General features: G+C 46.7%; 1 protein-coding gene across 9 annotated transcripts in view; it reads left to right on the top strand.

Moving 5' to 3' along the window:
* CRACR2B (calcium release activated channel regulator 2B) overlaps window positions 1-18,709 on the top strand; it is a 46,245-nt gene extending 27,536 nt beyond the window's left edge. For 5 of the 9 annotated variants that reach the window (XM_015629996.1, XM_033515450.1, XM_015629999.3 and 2 more), the window contains 11 exons: window positions 1,993-2,180; window positions 2,855-2,926; window positions 3,374-3,428; window positions 7,337-7,416; window positions 9,780-10,074; window positions 10,259-10,400; window positions 10,615-10,696; window positions 13,037-13,151; window positions 14,627-14,734; window positions 15,459-15,535; window positions 16,555-18,709. In XM_015629996.1, the coding sequence (XP_015485482.1) occupies window positions 1,993-2,180; window positions 2,855-2,926; window positions 3,374-3,428; window positions 7,337-7,416; window positions 9,780-10,074; window positions 10,259-10,400; window positions 10,615-10,696; window positions 13,037-13,151; window positions 14,627-14,734; window positions 15,459-15,535; window positions 16,555-16,639 (1,299 nt within the window). In that variant the 3' untranslated portion in view covers window positions 16,640-18,709. Of the gene's footprint in view, window positions 1-1,992; window positions 2,181-2,854; window positions 2,927-3,373; window positions 3,429-7,336; window positions 7,417-9,779; window positions 10,075-10,258; window positions 10,401-10,614; window positions 10,697-13,036; window positions 13,152-13,239; window positions 14,151-14,626; window positions 14,735-15,458; window positions 15,536-16,554 lie in introns of those variants that run through there. The other 4 variants (XR_004498053.1, XR_004498052.1, XM_033515451.1 and 1 more) reach the window with 4 other exon arrangements.
* The last annotated feature ends 662 nt before the right edge of the window (window positions 18,710-19,371 follow it).

Raw genomic sequence — 19,371 nt, 5'->3', positions numbered from 1 at the left:
AAATGAAAAATTTGCCTTAGGAAGAGAAACCAGGAAAGTCTAGACTTTTAGGTTTTGGAGAGAAGCAGGCTAAGGGAAGATACATGTGAGCTTTATGAACTCAGAAAAGTGATGGATAAGGTCCTCACCAAACTGTTATTCCCCAAGCTCTGCAACAGCAAAGGTGAGGGATGCTCAATGAGATCAGTATGAATTTGATTTAGAAGAACACACTTCTTTATACTGCCACTTGTGCTGGACTTGTGGCCCCGAGATGCAGGCAGTATCCGCAGTTCAAAAAGGAATTGGACAAACAAATGGATAATAGGCTTGTAAATAATCATTGAAAGGAAGAATAGTCAGAGATGTGGCCTCTAGCATCCCTAGTCCAGGGACCATAGATGGGAGCAGTATATGAGGGGAATGGACCATAGTTAGGAGCTCAGGCATGCTCTTCCTAGGTAGTACCTGCTCTTGCTGAGGGTCAGAGCAGAACACTTGGGCTGCATGGACACTTACTCAAATAGTCAGTTCTGGTGCTCTTAACTCTGAAGCTTGGAGTGAGCTGTGTGGATAATCGGGTCCCTCTTGTGGCCTAAGATCAGTACTGTGATGGTGCTATGCCACAGCATGGCTTCTAAAGACAGACCACATAAATGGGAGAGTTGTGTGTGACGGAGATTTTTTAGGGAGGAGCAGTGTGCTTCATTTAAAGCCAGGTCCTTGCCATATTAAAAGATCCAAAAGCTGTAAGCAGGGATTGCTGGCTTCAGTCTCAACTCCACTGCTCAGCATATGTAGTCTTGCTGAAATATTCCCCAGTGTTCACAGGACTGGAGGACTCCAGGCAAAGCTGGGTGTGGCTTGCCCTTCTAGCCTCGGGGACGGGAGGTAAGGCTTGTGTTTCAAGGCACCTAGGAAAGATGAGATCTATTCATTCCTACTCTTGACAGTTGTACATGTGTGCTGGCATGAGGAGGGTAGCAAGAAAAAAATTAATCTTCTGCCATGGTGTCCTGCTTTGCTTTTATTTTGAGAGGGGCAGAAAGTAGGCTGAGAGAAAAGGCAAGCTGAAGGTGTATATGTGGAGGCTGACTCTGCCACCTGCTACCCTGATCACACCTGATTCTTGGTGTTTCTCTCTGGTTATAAGCATGGATTGCATACTATTATTTTGGGCTGTAACTTCTCAGACAGGTACTGCAGTTTCTGTGGAGCAGCATCTTCAGCAGAGGATCCTGGTTAGCTGGGGTGTGGCTGGCTGGATACTGCAGTGTCGCTATGATCCCTCTTGGAATTCCCTACTTGTCATCTGAGATGGGAGGCTTTGGCAGCTGCATCTGTCTGACTCTTTCCCAGACTATGCCAGCCATTTGTAAGGAATTGAGTCACTGGCTGAGTACATGGCAGCAGGCTTTGAATTTCCCAAATCAGGTTTGTGCTGGGGGCTTGTGCTGCCTGGAGTGCAGCTCTGCCCCGGTGGCATTTAAACGACATCTCTAGCCCAAGGTCCTGTCTCTAGCAGTAGTAAAGGCCACCCAATCACTTCATTTTCCAGGTGTAGTGTGAGATGCCCCTAGCACCTCAGTATATCCTCCTTTAGGCTGCCATGGGCTCAGGAAGCCCCTAAACTAGAGGATGCATTCCAATACCTCTGCTTAATAAGTCCCAACAGACGCAACCCTGCTCCCACCCAGATTTTTCCAGTCCTCCTTTGACCCCCATTTGAACTCTGATTCCTACAATGCCTGACAGCATTGGGCTCCTCATGCTGCCTTAAGTACTTCCTCAGCTGTGCTTAATTGCATTACTTGGTTCCCCAGTGCTGGCATGATGAGAGAGAATTCCTTCCAGTTCACCTTCTCAATGCCACTGGTGGCTCTGTATACTTAGGTTGTTTTTACCCCCTTCTGCCTCATCGTTTACATCTGCTTTTTCAGCTTGTTTTGACAGTTGTGACTGAAGCACAAAACCCTTCCTCTGTGTTTAACCCCTCCTTTTCTCCCATTGCAGCTGGAACATCAGCTGCAGTCGCTGAACTCAGAGCAGCTGGAGACCCGCGTGCAGAATGAGAGGCTCCGGCACCTGAATGAAAACCTGCTGGAAGAGCTGGAGAAAAGCAAATGGGAGCTAGAGGCAGTGAAGGGGCAGTTACAGGAGCTCCAGAAAGAGGCTCAGCTTGAGCAAGAGCAGAAGGACAGGTGAGGAAAAAACAGGAAAGGGGAGGTGGTAGGGCAAAGACATGGACAGAGAAAGAAAGGCGGGCCAGCAGTTAAAGAATAAGTATCCCTAGTTAGGAGCCTTGGTCTCATTAGAAGACTCTGTCTCTTTTTGAGGAAAAGAAGAAACATCCCTTATATGTTTAGGCCCATATAGGCCTAAACAGAGAGTGATATAGCTACCTTTTGCCTACCTTTTGTGGGAAATACGCTCTAGAAAATCAGTACAAAAATACAGCTGTTCCTCAGCCTAAAGGAGGCTTCTCCATGTATTTTTCAATTCACCATCCCCTCTATAATGCTCTCTTTCAAGATCCTCTTCTAATAAATTCTGTTCTCATTTCTGGGTTAAATCTAATGATACCTATATAAAACATTGAGAGGTTTCAGATCCTGATGGCAGTGAGCATCCTTCCCATTTCTAGCACCTGAGGAAGTGGAGAGGATGAGTTGCTTGCTCTCATGTTGGAGGCGAAAAGGAGAGCTCTGGTACAACCCAACCATCCCAGCTCCCAGAACAGTGCTGCTTCCTCTGAATTCTAGCATAAGGCAGGCCCTTGTCTTTGAGAATACCATGAGTGCCCCTGAGAGAGGGATGTTTGTATTTTCTATCCCATTAATTTATTTCCCCTTATTTTAAAATGCCTTTTGCCCAGGGATGTGTTTAGAGTCTCCAAGAACATGCAGAAAGAGAAACAAAGCCTCCTTCGGCAGCTGGAGCTCCTCAGGTGAGAACTGGTGAAGGCTGGAGGGAAATGCTGAGCTCTTGTGTCTGTAAGGGGCTGAGGTTTCAGCACTGTGCTTATTTCTCCCATGGAAAGCTACAGGATTGTATCCAAGCAGTGTTTAAACTCTGCTTGTTTTTCTAGGGCCAGACAGAGTTGTGCAATTTAGCCAGCTCTGGCACTTTACAGGCTATGTTATTTCACGTTACAGGCTATGTTATTTCACGAGGTAATCCCTTCTCTGGAGGAATTTAGTCTTTCCTGCTGGCTAAGGCAACCATGTAGAGCCCATGACCTCAGCTGGGATACATGGAAATCCCAACATGTCTAGCTGTAAACAACATCTTAATCTCTGTTCCCAAGCTGTCTTTCTGTTCTCACTTTCAATTGTTGGGGTTTATTTTTTACAAGCATCTCACTGTGTCTTTCCTATGTTTTCCTTTGGAGCAGAGAAATGAACAAGAAACTTCGAGATGAGCGAGATGCTTTTGAAGCCAAGAAGCTGGTTAGTTTCAGAAAGAAAACCTTAATTCCCAACCACCCTCCTTTCATCTGCTGCTGTTGGTGTCACCACTCGGGGGCCTGTCACTTCCACGGGGGACAATGACAAGAGCACCCGGGGCCTGTGTTGTGCTTAATACAGACTTTGCAGCACCTCTGTGTCTGTGCTGGAGGCAAGCTCTGCTGGTTGCTGCTGCCAGCTGCCTGGATTTAACCCAAGGCACGCTGGCTGGGGACTGTCACCCAGCCCTGTGCAGGGCTGCAGTGGGTGCTGCCTGCTGCACATGTGGGGTCTGTGTGCTGTGCCAGGCACTGGGCACATGCAAGGAGGGGAGAGAAGCTGGATGCATCCTGAAGCTGGGTGGTGAGGAAGAAGATGGATTTTCAGATGTGCTGCTGGCTGACTGGGCATGGAGTAGCATGGGAAGGTTTTGAAGTTTTTTCTGACCCCCTGAATTTGTAGCAGATGTTTTCAGGGGTTCCTCTGGGGAGCTTCCCATTCTTGTGAATTCTGCTGGGTGCAGCAGTGAGCCCTGTGTCAGAGAATTAGGAGAAAGTGGATCTCTCTCATCTGGAACTGTCAATCTCTGGCCTTTCCCAGCCACCAAGATAAGAACAGATATGTGGTCTATTTTTAGTTCTTATTATTTTTTCATTAAAAAGTTTTTGTGTTCCCAAATGTCTCTTGCACAGCTGCTCTGCCCTCTTGGACCCATTCCTGCCACCATGTCTTTGCCTGCTCTGCCATCCTGCCCCACCTGAAGATCTGGAAGTAGGTGACTTCCTACTCCCTAGCAGGGAGGACAGTGATAGGCTGTGAAAGCCTTTCTGACTGGTGTGTAAAGGACTCTGGAAGGAAACACAGGGGTTGTGTCCATATATGAGACAAAATTCCCTGCTCGATCCAGAGGCTGGAGTTCTCCAGGTGGAGAGCTGTATAAAATTATCTCAGTAAAAATTTTGGCTAGAGGTGTGAGGTATGTGTGTTTCTAAAATCTGGAAGATTTTTTTTTTCTTAAGTCTTAATTTTTAAAGCTGCTAACTATGTGGATGTATACCAGAGCTTCCTGCTCCCTCTTGGAAAAGCCTTAAATGCAGTCACTCTGTAGCAGAGTCCAGTGCAAGCAGGCAGAGAAAATGGTTTCTTTTCCTCTTTGCATGCATTGTGCTTCATCAGCTTGTGGGTTCCTATGGGTGGGTGGGTGGCCTGTGGAGACCACAGCTCAGGTATGTACCTCTGTGTGTGCAAAGCTTGCCTGCTTCTCCTCTGTTCTCTTCTCCTGCTCCCCTGCTAAGACCTGCTGCTGCAGATGGACCCAAGAGAGAGCCCAGTAGGGAGAGTCACAGCACAGAGGGGCTGCTTTCTCCCTTCTCTCAGCACTGGCCGTAGGGAATGAGGCACAGGGTGAACTCCTACCACCCTTGCTCATCTGGCAAGGCTGTGTCTTGCTGGGCAGTTGAAGCCTGTGCTGTAGTAAGTTGGTTTCTTTTCCTTTGGCTGCTCTTGTTTCAGTCCACAGGAAAGCAGGGCTCCAAGGGCTTGCAGAGATGCTGCTATCACCATGTACCTGCAGAAGGTCTGCTCACCAGCCTGTCTCACAGTAAGGGGGAGAGGAAATGGCAATACTTCCCTGCAGAAGCAAAAAGGAGAGTCCAGCCTTCTGATGGGGATCCCTAGAGTGCAACACACTCTCTGCGAGAGACTATCAGTGCTTTTACAGGCTAAAAAGAAACCCAAGGCCTTAATATACCCTCTCTTAGTGCTGGGAAGAGTTATTTCTGTGAAATGAAGGTGTGGTGAACAGAGGTTCTTTCATAGCAAAGATTTTGAAGTGGTTGGAAGGAGGAGTTGGGCTGTATGTGGCTGATAGCAACCCAGTCACTGCTCCTTTGCTCTTCTCAGTTCCCAGCTTAATACCTTGCTCTTCATAAGAGTTTCTGGCCTTGCCAGGGTGGGCAGACCCTAGCCCCACTTCACTCTGGGGCACTATCTTGTCCCAGGCAAGACAAGGTGTGTCACAGATAGCAATATATGGTTATTTCTGTCTATGTGCAACCCACTGATGGTTATTTTTAAGACCCAGGGGTTGCAGGTTCAGTTTCACACCCATGACCCATTGGCTATGGAGTTATGCTCGCATGCTTTATGTTGACAGAGCAAGTTTCATTTCTGTTCATCATGAAGAATGTTTTGGTACTTTGACTACATTTGAGATGTATTTTTATTTCACTGGTAAACCAGAATCCTTCCCATCCAAAATGCTTGTACATGTGCTGTTGTGGAATCCTTGTCATTGTGTTTTACACAGCTGTGATGTCGCATCTGTCCCTTTATCATCCTGGTGAAAAGCCAAATGTTACACAAACCTGGCAGGCCAATAAAGCATGGCAGAACCAATGGCAAAACATGCCCCATTGTTCCTCCTTTCTTACCCAAGTGTGTGCTCTGCAGGCTGTTCCCTCTCCAGGTAAGGTGGTGGCAGAGCAGATTGTGTGGCAGTCCTTTTACTCCACAGGTGACTTGAAGGTTGTGACTCAGTTCCAGTGGCCTGTATTTCCTTCTTCCTGTGTGGCTAGAGGGTTCCCTCAGGTGAAGCTGCTCAAACACTGAAAACTTCCCCTTCTGTCCCTGCTGGAGAGCCACTGGTTGTCTGTACCGAAGCCTGGCTGTGTTTACCTGGAGTATTGTTATGCACTTGGGGGTCATTTGTCTTGGAAGATTTTTGCTCCACAGTTGTGAGCCTCTCAGTGCTGAATTGTTTCTGTGGCTGGAGATTCTCTTGAACATCAGTTTTATATGTAAAAAATGTTTTGTTCTTTCCCTACAAAGCTCTTAGTTGGGTCAGGCCCTCTGTGGACTCCAGAGTGTCTCCTTTTGTTAGACTGCATTGCAGTAAAAGTGTTCTGGGAGTTCTGACCAGCAGAACAGCTTCTTAATTTTTTTGCCTTTTAGAATAAGCCTACAGTAAGGATTTTTGAAGAAATAATCTTTGTAGTCTTCCTGGCTGTGGGAAGCATGAAGGAAGGCCTGTCCAGAGCTGCCTGCAGGTGTTTGGTCAGTTCAAAATTGCTGTGAGAGGCAGATCTGGCAGACTGCAAACCCTTCTTCTTCCACCTTTTCCCCCAGAAATAACTTGTAAGGACATGTTAGAAATCTTCAGATTCACAGACTGAATACATCTTCCTTTCCCCCAGTGCCGATGTGATGGACACTTTTCCATGCTGTCTCTCACTGCACATTTTGTGTGTGTGGCTAGAGCACTGACTGCTGGGAATGGCAGAGTTGCTGTATGGGGGGAGGAGAGTTGGGAGAGGTGTTGTCCTGCTTTCTCCTTCTCTGGGGAGCTGGTAAATACTGGCTGTAGGAAGTGTTCAGTCTGTGGTAAGCGGGAGGAAAGCATGGAGAGGGTTGCTGGTGTAAGGCAGAGCATGTACGTTGCCCTCCTTCTTTTCCTGTGATGTGCAGCTCTAGGTGAGTGCAGGTCAAAGAACAGTACTAGTGTCTTTTGAGAAAGGGGCAATTGGTCTGCCCCAGAAAACATCAGCATAAGAAAGAGGCAGGTGGGGAAAGAGAGATTCAGCTGTGAGACCAAGTGGAGAACGAGCCACAGAAATAAAAACTCTGGCTAGCTAGAGGAAGAATTCAGTCTGGGACATCACCATTTGGATGGATTTAAAAGTGAAGGAGAAAGCAGCAACAGTGATGGCTTCTTACAAAAATTAAATTATTTGAACTGGGCAAAGCAAACGTAGTGCTCACCTCTTTGAACCTTCCAGTGAGGCATTACCACTGCATGGTGTGGGGCTGCCGGGGGTCCAGCCCTGCCTCCCCAAAGTGCTCTACAAGAGGTGGCGAGTGGTTGAACTGGGGCTGTAATCACATTCTTCATTCCTTCTCTTTTCAACTTCCAGGTGCCTCAGAACAAAAAGCCCCTGTTGAAGAAAGGGTCAGTGCTAGGCAGTTACCTGCTGGAGGACAAACCTGTCAAACGGTTAGATGGGTGTCTGTGTTGTGTCCATGGTGTTAGTCCGTGCCCGCTGCAGTACCCTGTCCGTCAAGCCTTGTCCTGTGTCTAGTTCTCCCACCTTGGTGCTGGCTAGTTTTGGGAATGTGGTGGGGTGTGGCTTTCCCTACATGGTGGCTTTAGCTGTCTCTTGGAATCAGGTGGTGTTGGCTCAGCATGAAGCTGAGGATACATGAAGCTATTCACTAATTTCCACAGGGAGGTGGTGGCCCTGCTGCTGCTTCTGCCTGCAGCAATGGGGGAGCAAATCTAAGTATCAACAGAAAGTCTGTGACTGTTAATGGGGTGGGAGTCACAAAGGCTGCCTCTTTCTGAGTCAGACAGCTCTGTTGAAATGACTGGAACAACTCCCAAGTGTGCCAGTTTGTCCTCAGGCACAAAGCCTGTCCACTGGTGCATCATGCTAGAGTCCATATCCCTGGGGCATAGGAGAGGGCAGTAATTGCACTAGGGTTGGGTTCTTTCTGGCAGCTGAAAGCCTCAAGGAGAGGGCCTGGCTCCACGTGTGTTTATCATGCTCATCTCCCTCTATGGCTATGCAGATGCTCACCTGGCACATCAGGCTTCCTTTAAGCCAAGGCAGGCATCACATCTGTGTGGTCAAGGCCTTTTCTTTTGTTTTCTACTCTACATGCAGAGTATACAGTGACCTGTCTTGGAGCTGGATCTCACCTGCAGTGCTGGCCCCAAACAAGTTTTAAATGCAGTGTGCTCCCCTGTTTCTTACCAGGTCTCTGCAGAAAGTTCCATTGTTCCTCAGTTTCTCCTGGTGCCAGCCAGAGACATAGGTCTAGGCTCAGTTCCTTCCAGCTTTGACTCACCCTTAATGCTTGCAATTCTGGTAGTGTCGTTTAAGGATTTAGCTGGAGGCTCCTTGGCTCATGGACTTATAGAAAACTGGGTAGACTGTGGAGGAGGGCTGATTCTTGAGCCCATGGTGGAAGGTTGCCTGGTGAGGTGTAAGACAGAGCTCTTTCATGGTTGTGTGACTGGCATATTCTATCCATGGAATCAGATAACCAATTTCTCCCATCTTCCTTCCCAATTATTTCTTGCAAATATCCTTCTAGCTGCATGGAATAAACCTCCTGGAAAGTTTTAACAGCTGGAGAAGTCTGGCAATGAAGTTGATGAGAGAAGGGGAGAAGTAGTTGTTGGCCCTGTCTCTGTCCCAGTGCTGTGTCACACCACATTGCTTGAGAAACATGAAAAGAAATCCATTAGATCTGGGGTCACTGTTCAGTGTTTTGTGTTTGTCCCTTTGCTCCCACTAAAGAGGGTCTTGATACCACTCATTGTGTGATTTTGCCAGCCCTGGGAGATGGGTACCATTCCCCAGAGCCTGAGAGTGTGTGTCCATTTTCAAGAGGCAGAAGTTCCAGCTGGCCTCGCTCTGGATTGGCATTTGGGGTAAATGCAGGGAGAGCAACCAGGAATATGAGCTCCCTTTCATAGAAAAAAGTATAGGTAAGGGCAGCAGGTAAATTTTGCAAGCCAGATGAAGTGTACTTGCTGGAGTGAGAAGGAAGAATTATCTGGATTCCTGCACTAATAGAAAGAGAAAAATGTTGCAGAGCAGGGTGGAATGTCCTGCCTCTGAAGAGACTGACTGTAGTACACTCTGGTCACTCTAATTTGCTTCCAAATGCAGTCAGTCTTCTGACTAGTGAAAGCAACTGAGAGATCTGTGGTGGTTAAATACCTTCAGCTTAATTCTACATCTTCGCACTCCTTGTCTAGTTCTTTAACCATAGAAAACCACTGATGCTGTCTTGCTCTCCAGCTTTGATTCCAATAGTTTAAATTGGTTATTTTAGGTGTTCTTGTGAAGGTTATTCCTCCAACTTACCACATCAGCTCTACCCCCAGTGCATCAGCCTGCTCTTGTGTGGGCACAGTCTGTTATTTCTTTTTGTATGGTATTTAGTAACAAAAACACAGGGGTAATTATTTGGGTTTTTTTTCCTTTTTTTTTTTTTTAAAAAAAAAAAGGAGCTTTCACTTTGTATGTTTTGCCTCATTTTTTCACTCCCGGGGGAAGCAATAAGAATTCTTGAAAAACCAAAGTGGCAATTTTTATTAAAATGTATGAAGTATTTGTCAGCACATACAAGTATAGCACAGCTCTGGTGAACTGTCTCTCTTTTCCTAGGGGAGCCACTGATGCTTTGGTCACAGGGAGTGTGGGGAATGAATATATAGAATTCCTGTGAGAGCTTCATATACACTAATTGGATTGCATTAGTTTGTTGGGGATTTGCAACCTCCTTCTTTCCCTATCTCCTCACCCCCTCCCACCCTATCTGTGCTGCCTGTGGACTTCAATACAGACAACTGGCCTCTGCGGACCTTCCCTTCACCTTCCCAGTGGATGTGGCAGTGGAAGAACCCAACAGAAAGAACTGTAAATACTTCCCAGGCAATGGGGTATGGATGAAGACAGGAGAAGGAGGCAGCACAAACTTCGGAGAGAACAGCCGAGATGAGGAGAGATGGCCCTTGGCAGCAGATCCTGAGTGGTTTAAGATGACTTTGAAGGGTGATTCTGACTGCAGAAAAAATGCAGATGGCTTAGATGCTGCTCTGCTGCCTCCTCGAGCCCAGCCTGTTGGCACTGAAACCAGGGTGAGTGCAGTTACCTGGGGTTATTCCTCAAACACCTGCTACCTGCTAGGGACTTGAGGGTGTCTGACTCTCTTCCTATCAAATTCCATCTCCACAGATTCACAGTGCAGGGGTCCAATCCCTAAATCAAAGCACTGCCTTGCAGCTGGGCTCTTCAGAACCTCATGCTTTTTTTCCATTGTAGCTCCAAGCACTGGAACCAGCCAGCTGTTCCCCAGATCGCATCTTTAAAGTGGTGTTTGTAGGGAATTCCGGTGTTGGGAAGAGTTCCTTCATCCACCGCTTCTGCTACGACAGATTCTTGGCTGAGCTCAATGCAACCATTGGTAAGTAATAGGGTGCCTGGCTCATCTGGATAAGGAAGTTGGGAAAATGCTTTTTTGCCTGTATCATAGCCCAGCTAGAGGTAAAGATGGTCCCTTTCCCAGTGTTGAATCAATATTGCAATTTCCCTGAACTAAATGGAGTTGTTCTGGCCATTTTAATGGCAAGCTGCTCTCTCCCCATCCTTCCTCATAGTCGTTGTCACCTTCCCTACAGGTATCGACTACCAGGTGAAGAGCCTAATGGTGGATAACACCCAGGTTGCCTTACAGCTGTGGGATACAGCTGGACAAGAGAGGTAAGTGGTGTCTGCCAGGCTCAGTGGAGGAAAGGGCAAGAGAGCATGCAGCTGGTTTCTGTCCCTGGGAAAACCATCAGCTTCAGAAGGACCAGACAGGTCATGACAGCTATGCCAGTGCTGAACCTGCAGCAAAGGTTTCTTCCAGAGATTTCTAGAAGCTGTGACTGTGAAGCAGGGCCTGGAGAGATTGCTCTGAGGATTGACAGAAAAGTAGTTTTCCGAGTGTCTGACCTGCATGCTTGTGGCTCCAAGCGGTCAGTGCATAGATGTATGTCATGGAGTTCACAGGGTGGAAAGGACTGTGAACCTTTCCAGATCTGATTCAGCTGCCAAAGCCAGCTGAATTAACATGACCTCTGGGGTGAATGTGATTTGAACTACCCTGCTGGACTCTGTCAGTGAGGTTATTGGCCCCTTTCACTGTCCCTTCTGCTGATAGACTTGTGGAAGTGATAATCCTTGGTAGAGGGATTGTGCAGCTTTTTGTGACAGTGAACACTGGTTCCCCATTTGCAGACCTCTAGTTTCAAAAGCATGGGATACATCTAGATGTTACCAGCAGTGTTGGTGAGGACCAGAGAAGTAGAGGACACATTTGACCCTCATCTGCTACTAGAGATGAAGGCCCATCACTGCCTCCATGTAAATTACATTTTATTTAGGATATAATTAGAAGCTTAGGATGAAAAGCTATTCCATGGGGACCATGAATCTCAAGGGCCTGACAAAAATAAGTACTGGGCATTTTGAGCTAAATATGTTATGGGGGCAGGCCTTCAGGGGGCAGCCAAGGTCATGGGAATATTCTAATCCTCCGCTGTGCCAATGATGCTGTCTCAGTCAGCTAGACCATGCAGAGCTGGTGGGAATGTACTAAGTAGGAGTATCTATTGAAAAGTAACTCTCTCTTCCAAAGTTAGCCTTCATGCTGAAGAAATAATTATTTCCGAGGGGACTCCTGTGGTTATTTCAGTGCTGAAACTGAACAGTAAGGGGAGTTGCTATGACATAAAATGTGACATTTTATTGAGGCCAGATTGCAGCAGAGGCCAAATTCAAGATACTGTCTCTGCAGAAGGACCTTTAGCACAGGCCCATGCAGTACTAGCAGGTCTTAGATGTGTACCCACAAGGGAGAATTTGGCTCAGTGCTGATACCAAATAGGAGACCTAGGAAGAAGAAAAAGCCTTCTCTTCTTCTGGAAGAATATTATTTACTTCTAACTAGAGGTGTCCAACTGTAAATATCTAAGGAAGAGATGGAAGAACCCCTTGAAGCATGCAAGACTGATGCATGCTACCTTTGATGTTTCTTCTGGAGCATTTTGCCTGCCTGGCAGTTCCAGAGGTGCACCTTGACTGCCAAGGATACAGTCTGTGCTTTCTCAGTTGGGTAGGTGCCAGAATATCCTGTCCTTATTGTAGTGAGAAAGAACAGCTTCAGGTAACTATCTGAAGAGTACAGGAAGGTAACAGCTGTAGGTTTTCTTGGGTTGTAATAAGAGAGTTTATCCTATGTAGGAAATACACAGTTCTTTAGTGAGATCTCAGGACTTGTGTTACATTTATTAATTCCCAAATTACATTGTTAATTCCATCAGTAGTTTGCAATCAGTGGGTTATATCATGGGTCTGTCACAAAGTGCTTACAGATTCTAAGGTTTGGGTTTGTTCTGGTTGTTTGGTTTGATTTGTTTTTTTGTTTGGTTGGTTTGCTTTGGTTGTGATTTAGTCACAAAATACAAGCCTGTGGTTTTAAATGGAACAGACAGCAAAAAGTAGATGTCTGGCAGGAGTTTTTCCTGGAAATTGTGCCTAGCTTCTGATTTTTTTTATGTATAATGCCATTGGTTTATAGATTCAGTAGTGGAAACAGAGTGTACTGATGCTAAGTTCTTAATTGCTGTTTTGGCAGCCCTGGGGCAGACATAATGCATGCCCAGTTTGGACTGTGGTACAGCTTAGTCTGCAGATTCTTCCAAACTACAGAGAAAGATCATGTTTTCTCTATCAGTTTCTCCTTTAATAGGAAATTACCTTTTCCTATCCCACCCAAACAGTTTCTTCCGCTTCTTTCTTCCTGACCCGCAAAGGTCGTCTTTCTTGCTTTCTCAGGACCATGCATTTGGCAAGATTCCTGCTTACCCATGGCTGCCTGGTCTGTCTCAAAGGTGCAGGGATCTGTCACCTCTGTGTAGACACCAACCCTGAGGGACATGTCATGAACAGGGGCTGCAGACCTTGCAGAGAGCCTGCACTATCAGATAATCTCACTCTGTTACCTGCCCTTTGCACAGCCGTGGTTCTGAGAGTGCCTTTGGTTTTGCCTGGGCTCAGGTTTCGGAGCATCACCAAGCAGTATTTCCGGAAGGCAGACGGGATCCTGGTGATGTACGACATTACGGCCGAGTGCTCCTTCCTGGCGGTGCGGAACTGGATGAGCAGCATCCAGGTGAGAGTGGGACCTGGCCTCCAGTGCTGCTGGTGCTCCCTTGCTCCCCACCAGCTCCAACAGTCTGTCAGGAAGCGACATTTTTCAGTGCCCCAGGAAGTCCTATTGACCTTGAGAAGCTGAATTGTCAAAGCAGATGACTGTGGCGGTCAGTTTGGAACCAGAGACTTTGTGTTGAAGGTAACAAAGACAGTGGTAGCTCATTAAATCATGGAGGGCTGTTTCAGTGGCAGAACGTGGTGGGACCTGCCAGCACAATACTGTGGGTTTGTAAGCAGCCCATGTGCACTGGCTACATCTCCTAAATGTGGTCACATCCCATCTGTGCTCAGGCAGGGTCTCCTGGTTTCTGGCCTATGCTCAGGAAAGGGAGGTGGTCCTTTTTATTTACTTTTTTATTTTAAAAATTGGTAACAATGTATTAATACTGTTGGGTGTTTTATTTTCAAACACTCACTGAGAGCATTTATCTGTGGCTCATATCTTCGTGGGAATACAAAAATTTCTCTCTTTATAATTTAAATTATAAAGATGTGTAGATGATCAAGAGGTGAAGGGAACTTTTCAAGGGCAGTTTTGTTTTGATTGTGCTGAGTTTCAAAAAACCAAGATCTCAGTGGAATGAGTAAGTATAGGTTGGAGAATTCTAATATTATTAATTTCCACAAGCCTGTTGGGAAATAAAACAAACAACTAACCACTTATGTCTTTGGACTCTGAAAGATCACAGGTTAAGATCTTAAGAACTAACCAGCCTCTGAAAATCAGGTTCCTTTCAGGAGGAAGGCTAAACTGAGCACACAGAAAATCAAACCACATGGAGTCTGTGTATTTTAATCTCTCCTTTTCTTCTCCCCATCTGTGTATTTATTTTGTTTTGAAGCTGTTCAGGTTCTGTATGTCATCCAGGGCACTTGAGTGTGGAAATAACTTTGAGCCCTGTTCTTACTCTGACCATGTTCTAGTGAGCCAGTGGAGCTATAGAGAGTTTGACCAGAGGTAAGAGGCTCCAGGAATTGCCTAGGAGTAACAGTTCCTACAGAGACTGCTTACAAGGGGTGAAGGTTGCTTAACTTGCTTCAGCCAGTGGATTTTCAGCAAGGGATCATTGAGTTTAAGACAGCACACGAGACACAGTACTGCACATATAAAAACTACTGAACTTATTAAGAAGATCTGCCAGATCACAAATTCCAAAATGTCTATGGAGAAAGCTGATTTTCTTCAGGCTTCTTATTTTCTGGAGAGGCACTTGTGTCCTGTCTCTCCTCTCTCACCATCCCAGCTCAACATACCAAACATTTGGAATGTTCCCCTAGTTCAAGCTTCCTTTAACAAATCCCTGGGACTATTGAAGGAATGCCCCTTTAATGATCTAATGGGCCTGATCCTGCTGCCACTGAAGATCTTGTTTGCTTGAGCTGGAAGGATCTACTCTGAGTCTAGGTCTCCAGGGGTCTTTATTTCTTTTGCAGGAAGGTATAGAGGATGGAGCTGTGGTCTTTCTGCTTGGAAATAAATTGGATGCTGTGCAGAGAGAGACCCGGAATGTACCCAAGGTGGAGGGTGAAAGGCTGGCGAAGGTGTGACACGGTGCTCTGCTGCTTGACCTGCTGTGCAGCCACCCTCCAGCTGGGAGCAGGGGTAGTCTGGTTGGCAGAAAGCCCTTCTTGGAGCCATTTTCCAGTATGGTACCTTCCCTCTCCCTCCCACCCCGTTTCTCCAATGTGGACATGCACCCAGGTCCCTCTGGTACAAGAGAGGATGAGGTGGTGGCCTGTATGTGGCAGACAATGGCATTTGAGCAGGCTCATGTGTTTCTCTTGAGGCTTGATGCCTCATTGCAATCTTTCTGAGGGGAACATGCATAGCTGATTTCCCATTTGAGGGCTCCCTAATGCAACATCATCCTGCCTCTTTCCTCGCTCCCCTGTCTGCTTGCCTAGTGGCACCTTGGCCCCTGGGTGGGGGAGACAGCGTTTCAGAGGTGTTTCTTGCCTTCTGGACTTGCAACAAAAAGGTAAGGGAATCAAAGTACCCAGGACAGATGTTTTCTCTTCCCAAACAACTCCCACAGTGCTCCCTTTTGGACACTCTGGCTTGGCCCCCAATGCTGAAAAAGCATCTCTGTCTCCTGGGTTAGTGAGCAGGGTGTGCACCCCAGCAGGGTAGCAGCCACCCTCCTGGCTCCAATGGCTCTTGGCAGGGTTCCTGGGGATGAGGGTGGGCTAGCTCCCAAGGCTGTGGGTGAATGGTGATGGTGGAGAGCTGGCAGTCACCGTGGGTGCTTGCTGTGCTCTCTGGCAGGAGTACAAGGCTGTGTTCTATGAGTGCAGCGTGATGACTGGCTACAACATCATGGAGCCCATGCTGCACATGGCCAGGTCAGTGAACAGGAGCCTGGGACACTTCCCCTGCTGCAGGTGATTGGTGTGGGCTCTCCTGGGGAATGGACAAGAAGAAGAAGAAGGGGGTGTCAGAGACGGACTTTCTGTCACATCCCAAAAGAGACCTGACTCCAGGTCCTTGTCTTCTGTGCCTGGAGAGCACCAAGTGTTGCCTGGACTGTCCACACAAAGCTTCACCTGGTAGAGCTGGCTGTTGCAAGATTAGGAGTTTAATTCAAATATTTCATCACAAAAACCTTGCATACTGTCCCAGATTTTATGCTGGTTTTTTTCAGTTTGAAGTCTTCATTTAGCTCTAAGGGTTCTTTCTTCCCTATCTTAATAAGCACTTTAGAGATTGAGCTATTTCAGTGGCAGTAGTTTTAAGAGATAAGATACTGTTCAGCTGAAAGAAATTTGCTCTAAAAGTTTTAGTTTAAAAAAAAAAAACCCAAATGGTTAGTTTCTGGAAAGAAAGTATTTCAAATCTGGCATGAAAACTATCCTTTTGTGTTCTTTTATCTCTTCACCTTCTCCTGCATCATCTATGTAAAAGCCACAGCAGGACTTAACTGTTCATTGACTGGGAGGATTTACTTACCAGGTATTGAATCTCCCATAGCACATGCCTTCAGCATGTTTTATTACCATGCCACTGATTAAGATGGCTCAGACAGGTGGAGCAAACTCCAAAGGTGGAGTCTGGGATTCTGACATCAATGAGAATCTTGGGAATAAGGCACAGGCCACTCATATTGGTGCTCAAATTACAAAACCATGGTACCCCCTCTTGTATGTGTCCAGTTTCTTTCCCTGTTCCCTGGAAATCCATGCTCATTCTCTGTGTGTGGTTTATCTTGCCCAGCTTCCAGAGAAGTTGGGTGTTTAGGCCTGTCACTTACAATCCTAATTGCAAATCCTAAATGGGTGGTGGAGAGCAAAGGGCAGAGGCAAATGCCCTGGCGGGAAGATCTCAGTAACCAGGTTGTGTTCTTGATCTGTGCTGTTCTTTCCAGGTTGCTGACAGCACAAGAAGACAGGCAGAGGGAGAATGCCCTGCAGCTGGAGGATATCAGCAGGAGGAAAGGGTGCTGCACATAAAGCACACCAATGTGTCAGCAAGAGACGTGCCAATGCTGTATCATGAAACTGGGGGTTCCTTTCAAGAAAGCTGAATTTGATGATACCAGCTCTCTAGAGACTTGGGGAAGGCGAAGCTTTTCCTAGTCTGTGAATTTTGAGGCATTAATCAGGCCAAAATGTGCATATTATCTGCACTGTTCTACTTCCCAAGTCTGCATGCAGCCCTGGTCTCTAGAGGCCTCTGCTTCTTTGGGGGAATTTGGCTGGTCTGAGCTAGTAACACAGACTGGGCCTTCTGTCTGGAGAGGTTGCTTCCCTGTAAAGGGATGCAGTCTTGTTCATGTTCTTTATGGCAAAGAAGTGGCCTAGCAGCAGAGAGCAGAGGAAAGGTGGGTCTGTATTCAATAGAATTTCCACATAAGAGAGTAAAATTATTTTAAATTTGGGCTAGCTCTAAGTAGTGATCCATCTATCTCGGAGAGAAGCATCTCCTCTTGGTTCTGCTGCAGCAGTGCTCAGCTGAGAGCCCACTCTGGTGAGTGAGAATGTTTCCACCAGTTTCTGCAAGATCTGGATAGGGCCCTGGATTTACTGCAGGTTTGGGTTGGACTTGTCAATATTGTAGTTAATAGATTCCATATGTGATTATAGTATGAACTGATAGGACGAGTCATCCAAATGGCTTTCATTGCTTTGTCACCCCTATAGACCTTTTCACTGTCCTAGCAGTGTCCTGTGGATGTTCACGGAACACAGAGCAGTTGCCCTGGGACCCGCAGGCACTGGTGTGTGCTGCTGATTCATAGCCCATTGCAGGAGCTGTGCTGTACAAATCAGGGCAGCCATATATAGCCTGTTTTAAGGCTGAATGCTGCCTGTTTCCTCCCATTCTTATTCTTTCCTGAAGAATCTCCAGCAATTTGGAACTGCCTTACCCACAGTCCTGAAAGGTCCCACCAGAGTGCTTTTAAATGCACCTGGGCTGGAAGCACAAGGCAGCTGCCTGTATAAAATGTACCTTTTTCTCTTGCAGGGACCTTGAGCAACAGCCTCACTTTATTGCTGAAGGGCTGAGATAGAGCCTGACTGAATCTGTTCCCATTGGGAAGGGTCCTTCTTGTCACTAAAGGGTGGGGCGAAGCAGGGTGAGGAGAAGCACGGGCAGAGGTGGGAACTGTCCCCGAAAGTGCTCCTGTGGGCATAGCTGCCACTGTGCCTGGGCATGGAGCTCTGGGCTGCAATGCTTTCTGGTTTGCCGCTCAGTGGCTCTCAAAGCCTTGGGATTAAGTGAGATTTTTGTTAGTGCCCTTTCCCCTTTTGTCTTTGAGGCTGTTTCTGTATGTGGTGGACATTTTAGGCACAAGATGTGATACTGCAGCTGTGACGCAGCCCCCAGACCTTGTGGCATAGGGAAGGGCTGTGCTTGTCCAAGGTCTTTCCTCTCTTGGGATGAGGTGGTTACTCTGAATGTCTGTTTATTGCACAAATTTCCCTGGGAATATCCCATGCAGGAAAAGTGCTCTGAGTCACCTACAGCCTATCAGTGTTACAAAGAATTTCCATCATTCCTCCCAGTGCCCTTTACTTCTGATAGGAAAGAGGAAGTTTTTCTCTGGAAGAGCAGGATTTCTGAGTAAAAGGAAGAGCTAAAAGTAGTAAGATCCTGCTCAGTCCTTCCAGTTGGCTGGCTGTGGCTCACTGTCCAACTGCACTAACGCCTTCCAGCAACTGGGAATCAGAAAGTTGTAAGAGGCCCTGAGGGAACCAGGGCAGCTGGTGTGGAGCCTGGAGTTCAGACCTACAGTGCTGCCAGGGGAACTGCTCGTGTTTGCAAGAAGTGATGTTTGGGAGGGGAGATCCATGCTAGGGTGTTCTGACCATGCACCTCCCACACTCTTTACACAGCACACCCGAGACAGAAGTGTGAAATTTGCCTGACACACACATACAGGCCAGTTCTGTGTATTACCTTTATCAGTGCTGTCATACTGCAATGGTGAGAACGATCAGGTTCTTTTAATGTACAACCTCAAGTATGTTTTCTTAGTGTGCAACCAGTACAGGCAATAAAGAAATGCTGTCTTAAAAGTGGTTGTGTTGAGAGATTTTTTTTCAGGAACTTCAGCCTCCCATCTTCAATCACTGATCCTAGTGTGACCTTCAGTTCTCACCACTCAGGAAGTGGCCTGTTCCCCATGGTGACACACAGGGGTCTTTCAAACAGGGAGAGAATTAACCAGGAACCCATGTCTTGGAGGCAGCTCAGGAGAAATTAATTCCAGTCTTTTTTTACCTCCTTTAAGCAGCCAGAGGTGGAGCTGATTAGGGAAGGCATGGAGGAGAAAAAAAAGGGGAGACACTTCCCCAGCAGCTGGGGGTGTAGTACTTTCAGAGAGGATGAGTCCTTACCTTGTTACCTGTATTCACCTTTATTTTATTAATGTCCCATGCATCCTTTTCACTAGAGCTGGGAATTTGTTTGCTTTTAATCCTTGTGGCCTGGCATGGCTCCAGCTGGATGTTCATGCATTACAGAACTAATCACTCTGCAGTTTTGACCAAACAAATTATTACTCATTTCCCCTGCTATAAACTGATAGCACAAGTAGTTAATTGTAACATATATTTTTTGCAAGCAGGAAAGGGTGGATTTTTTGTTTCAAGGATGACAAAATGGCATAGAATTTGAGCAGGACAACGGTAAGCAGCAGGGTGGGGTGTATTACTGGAAAGTCTTTTGTTGTCTCTCA

This window comes from Parus major, chromosome 5 (assembly GCF_001522545.3).
Source record: "Parus major isolate Abel chromosome 5, Parus_major1.1, whole genome shotgun sequence".
NCBI classification, from domain to species: Eukaryota; Metazoa; Chordata; class Aves; order Passeriformes; family Paridae; genus Parus; species Parus major.
Note: the sequence above shows the minus strand (reverse complement) of the source record. Positions and strands in the feature narration are given on the sequence as shown.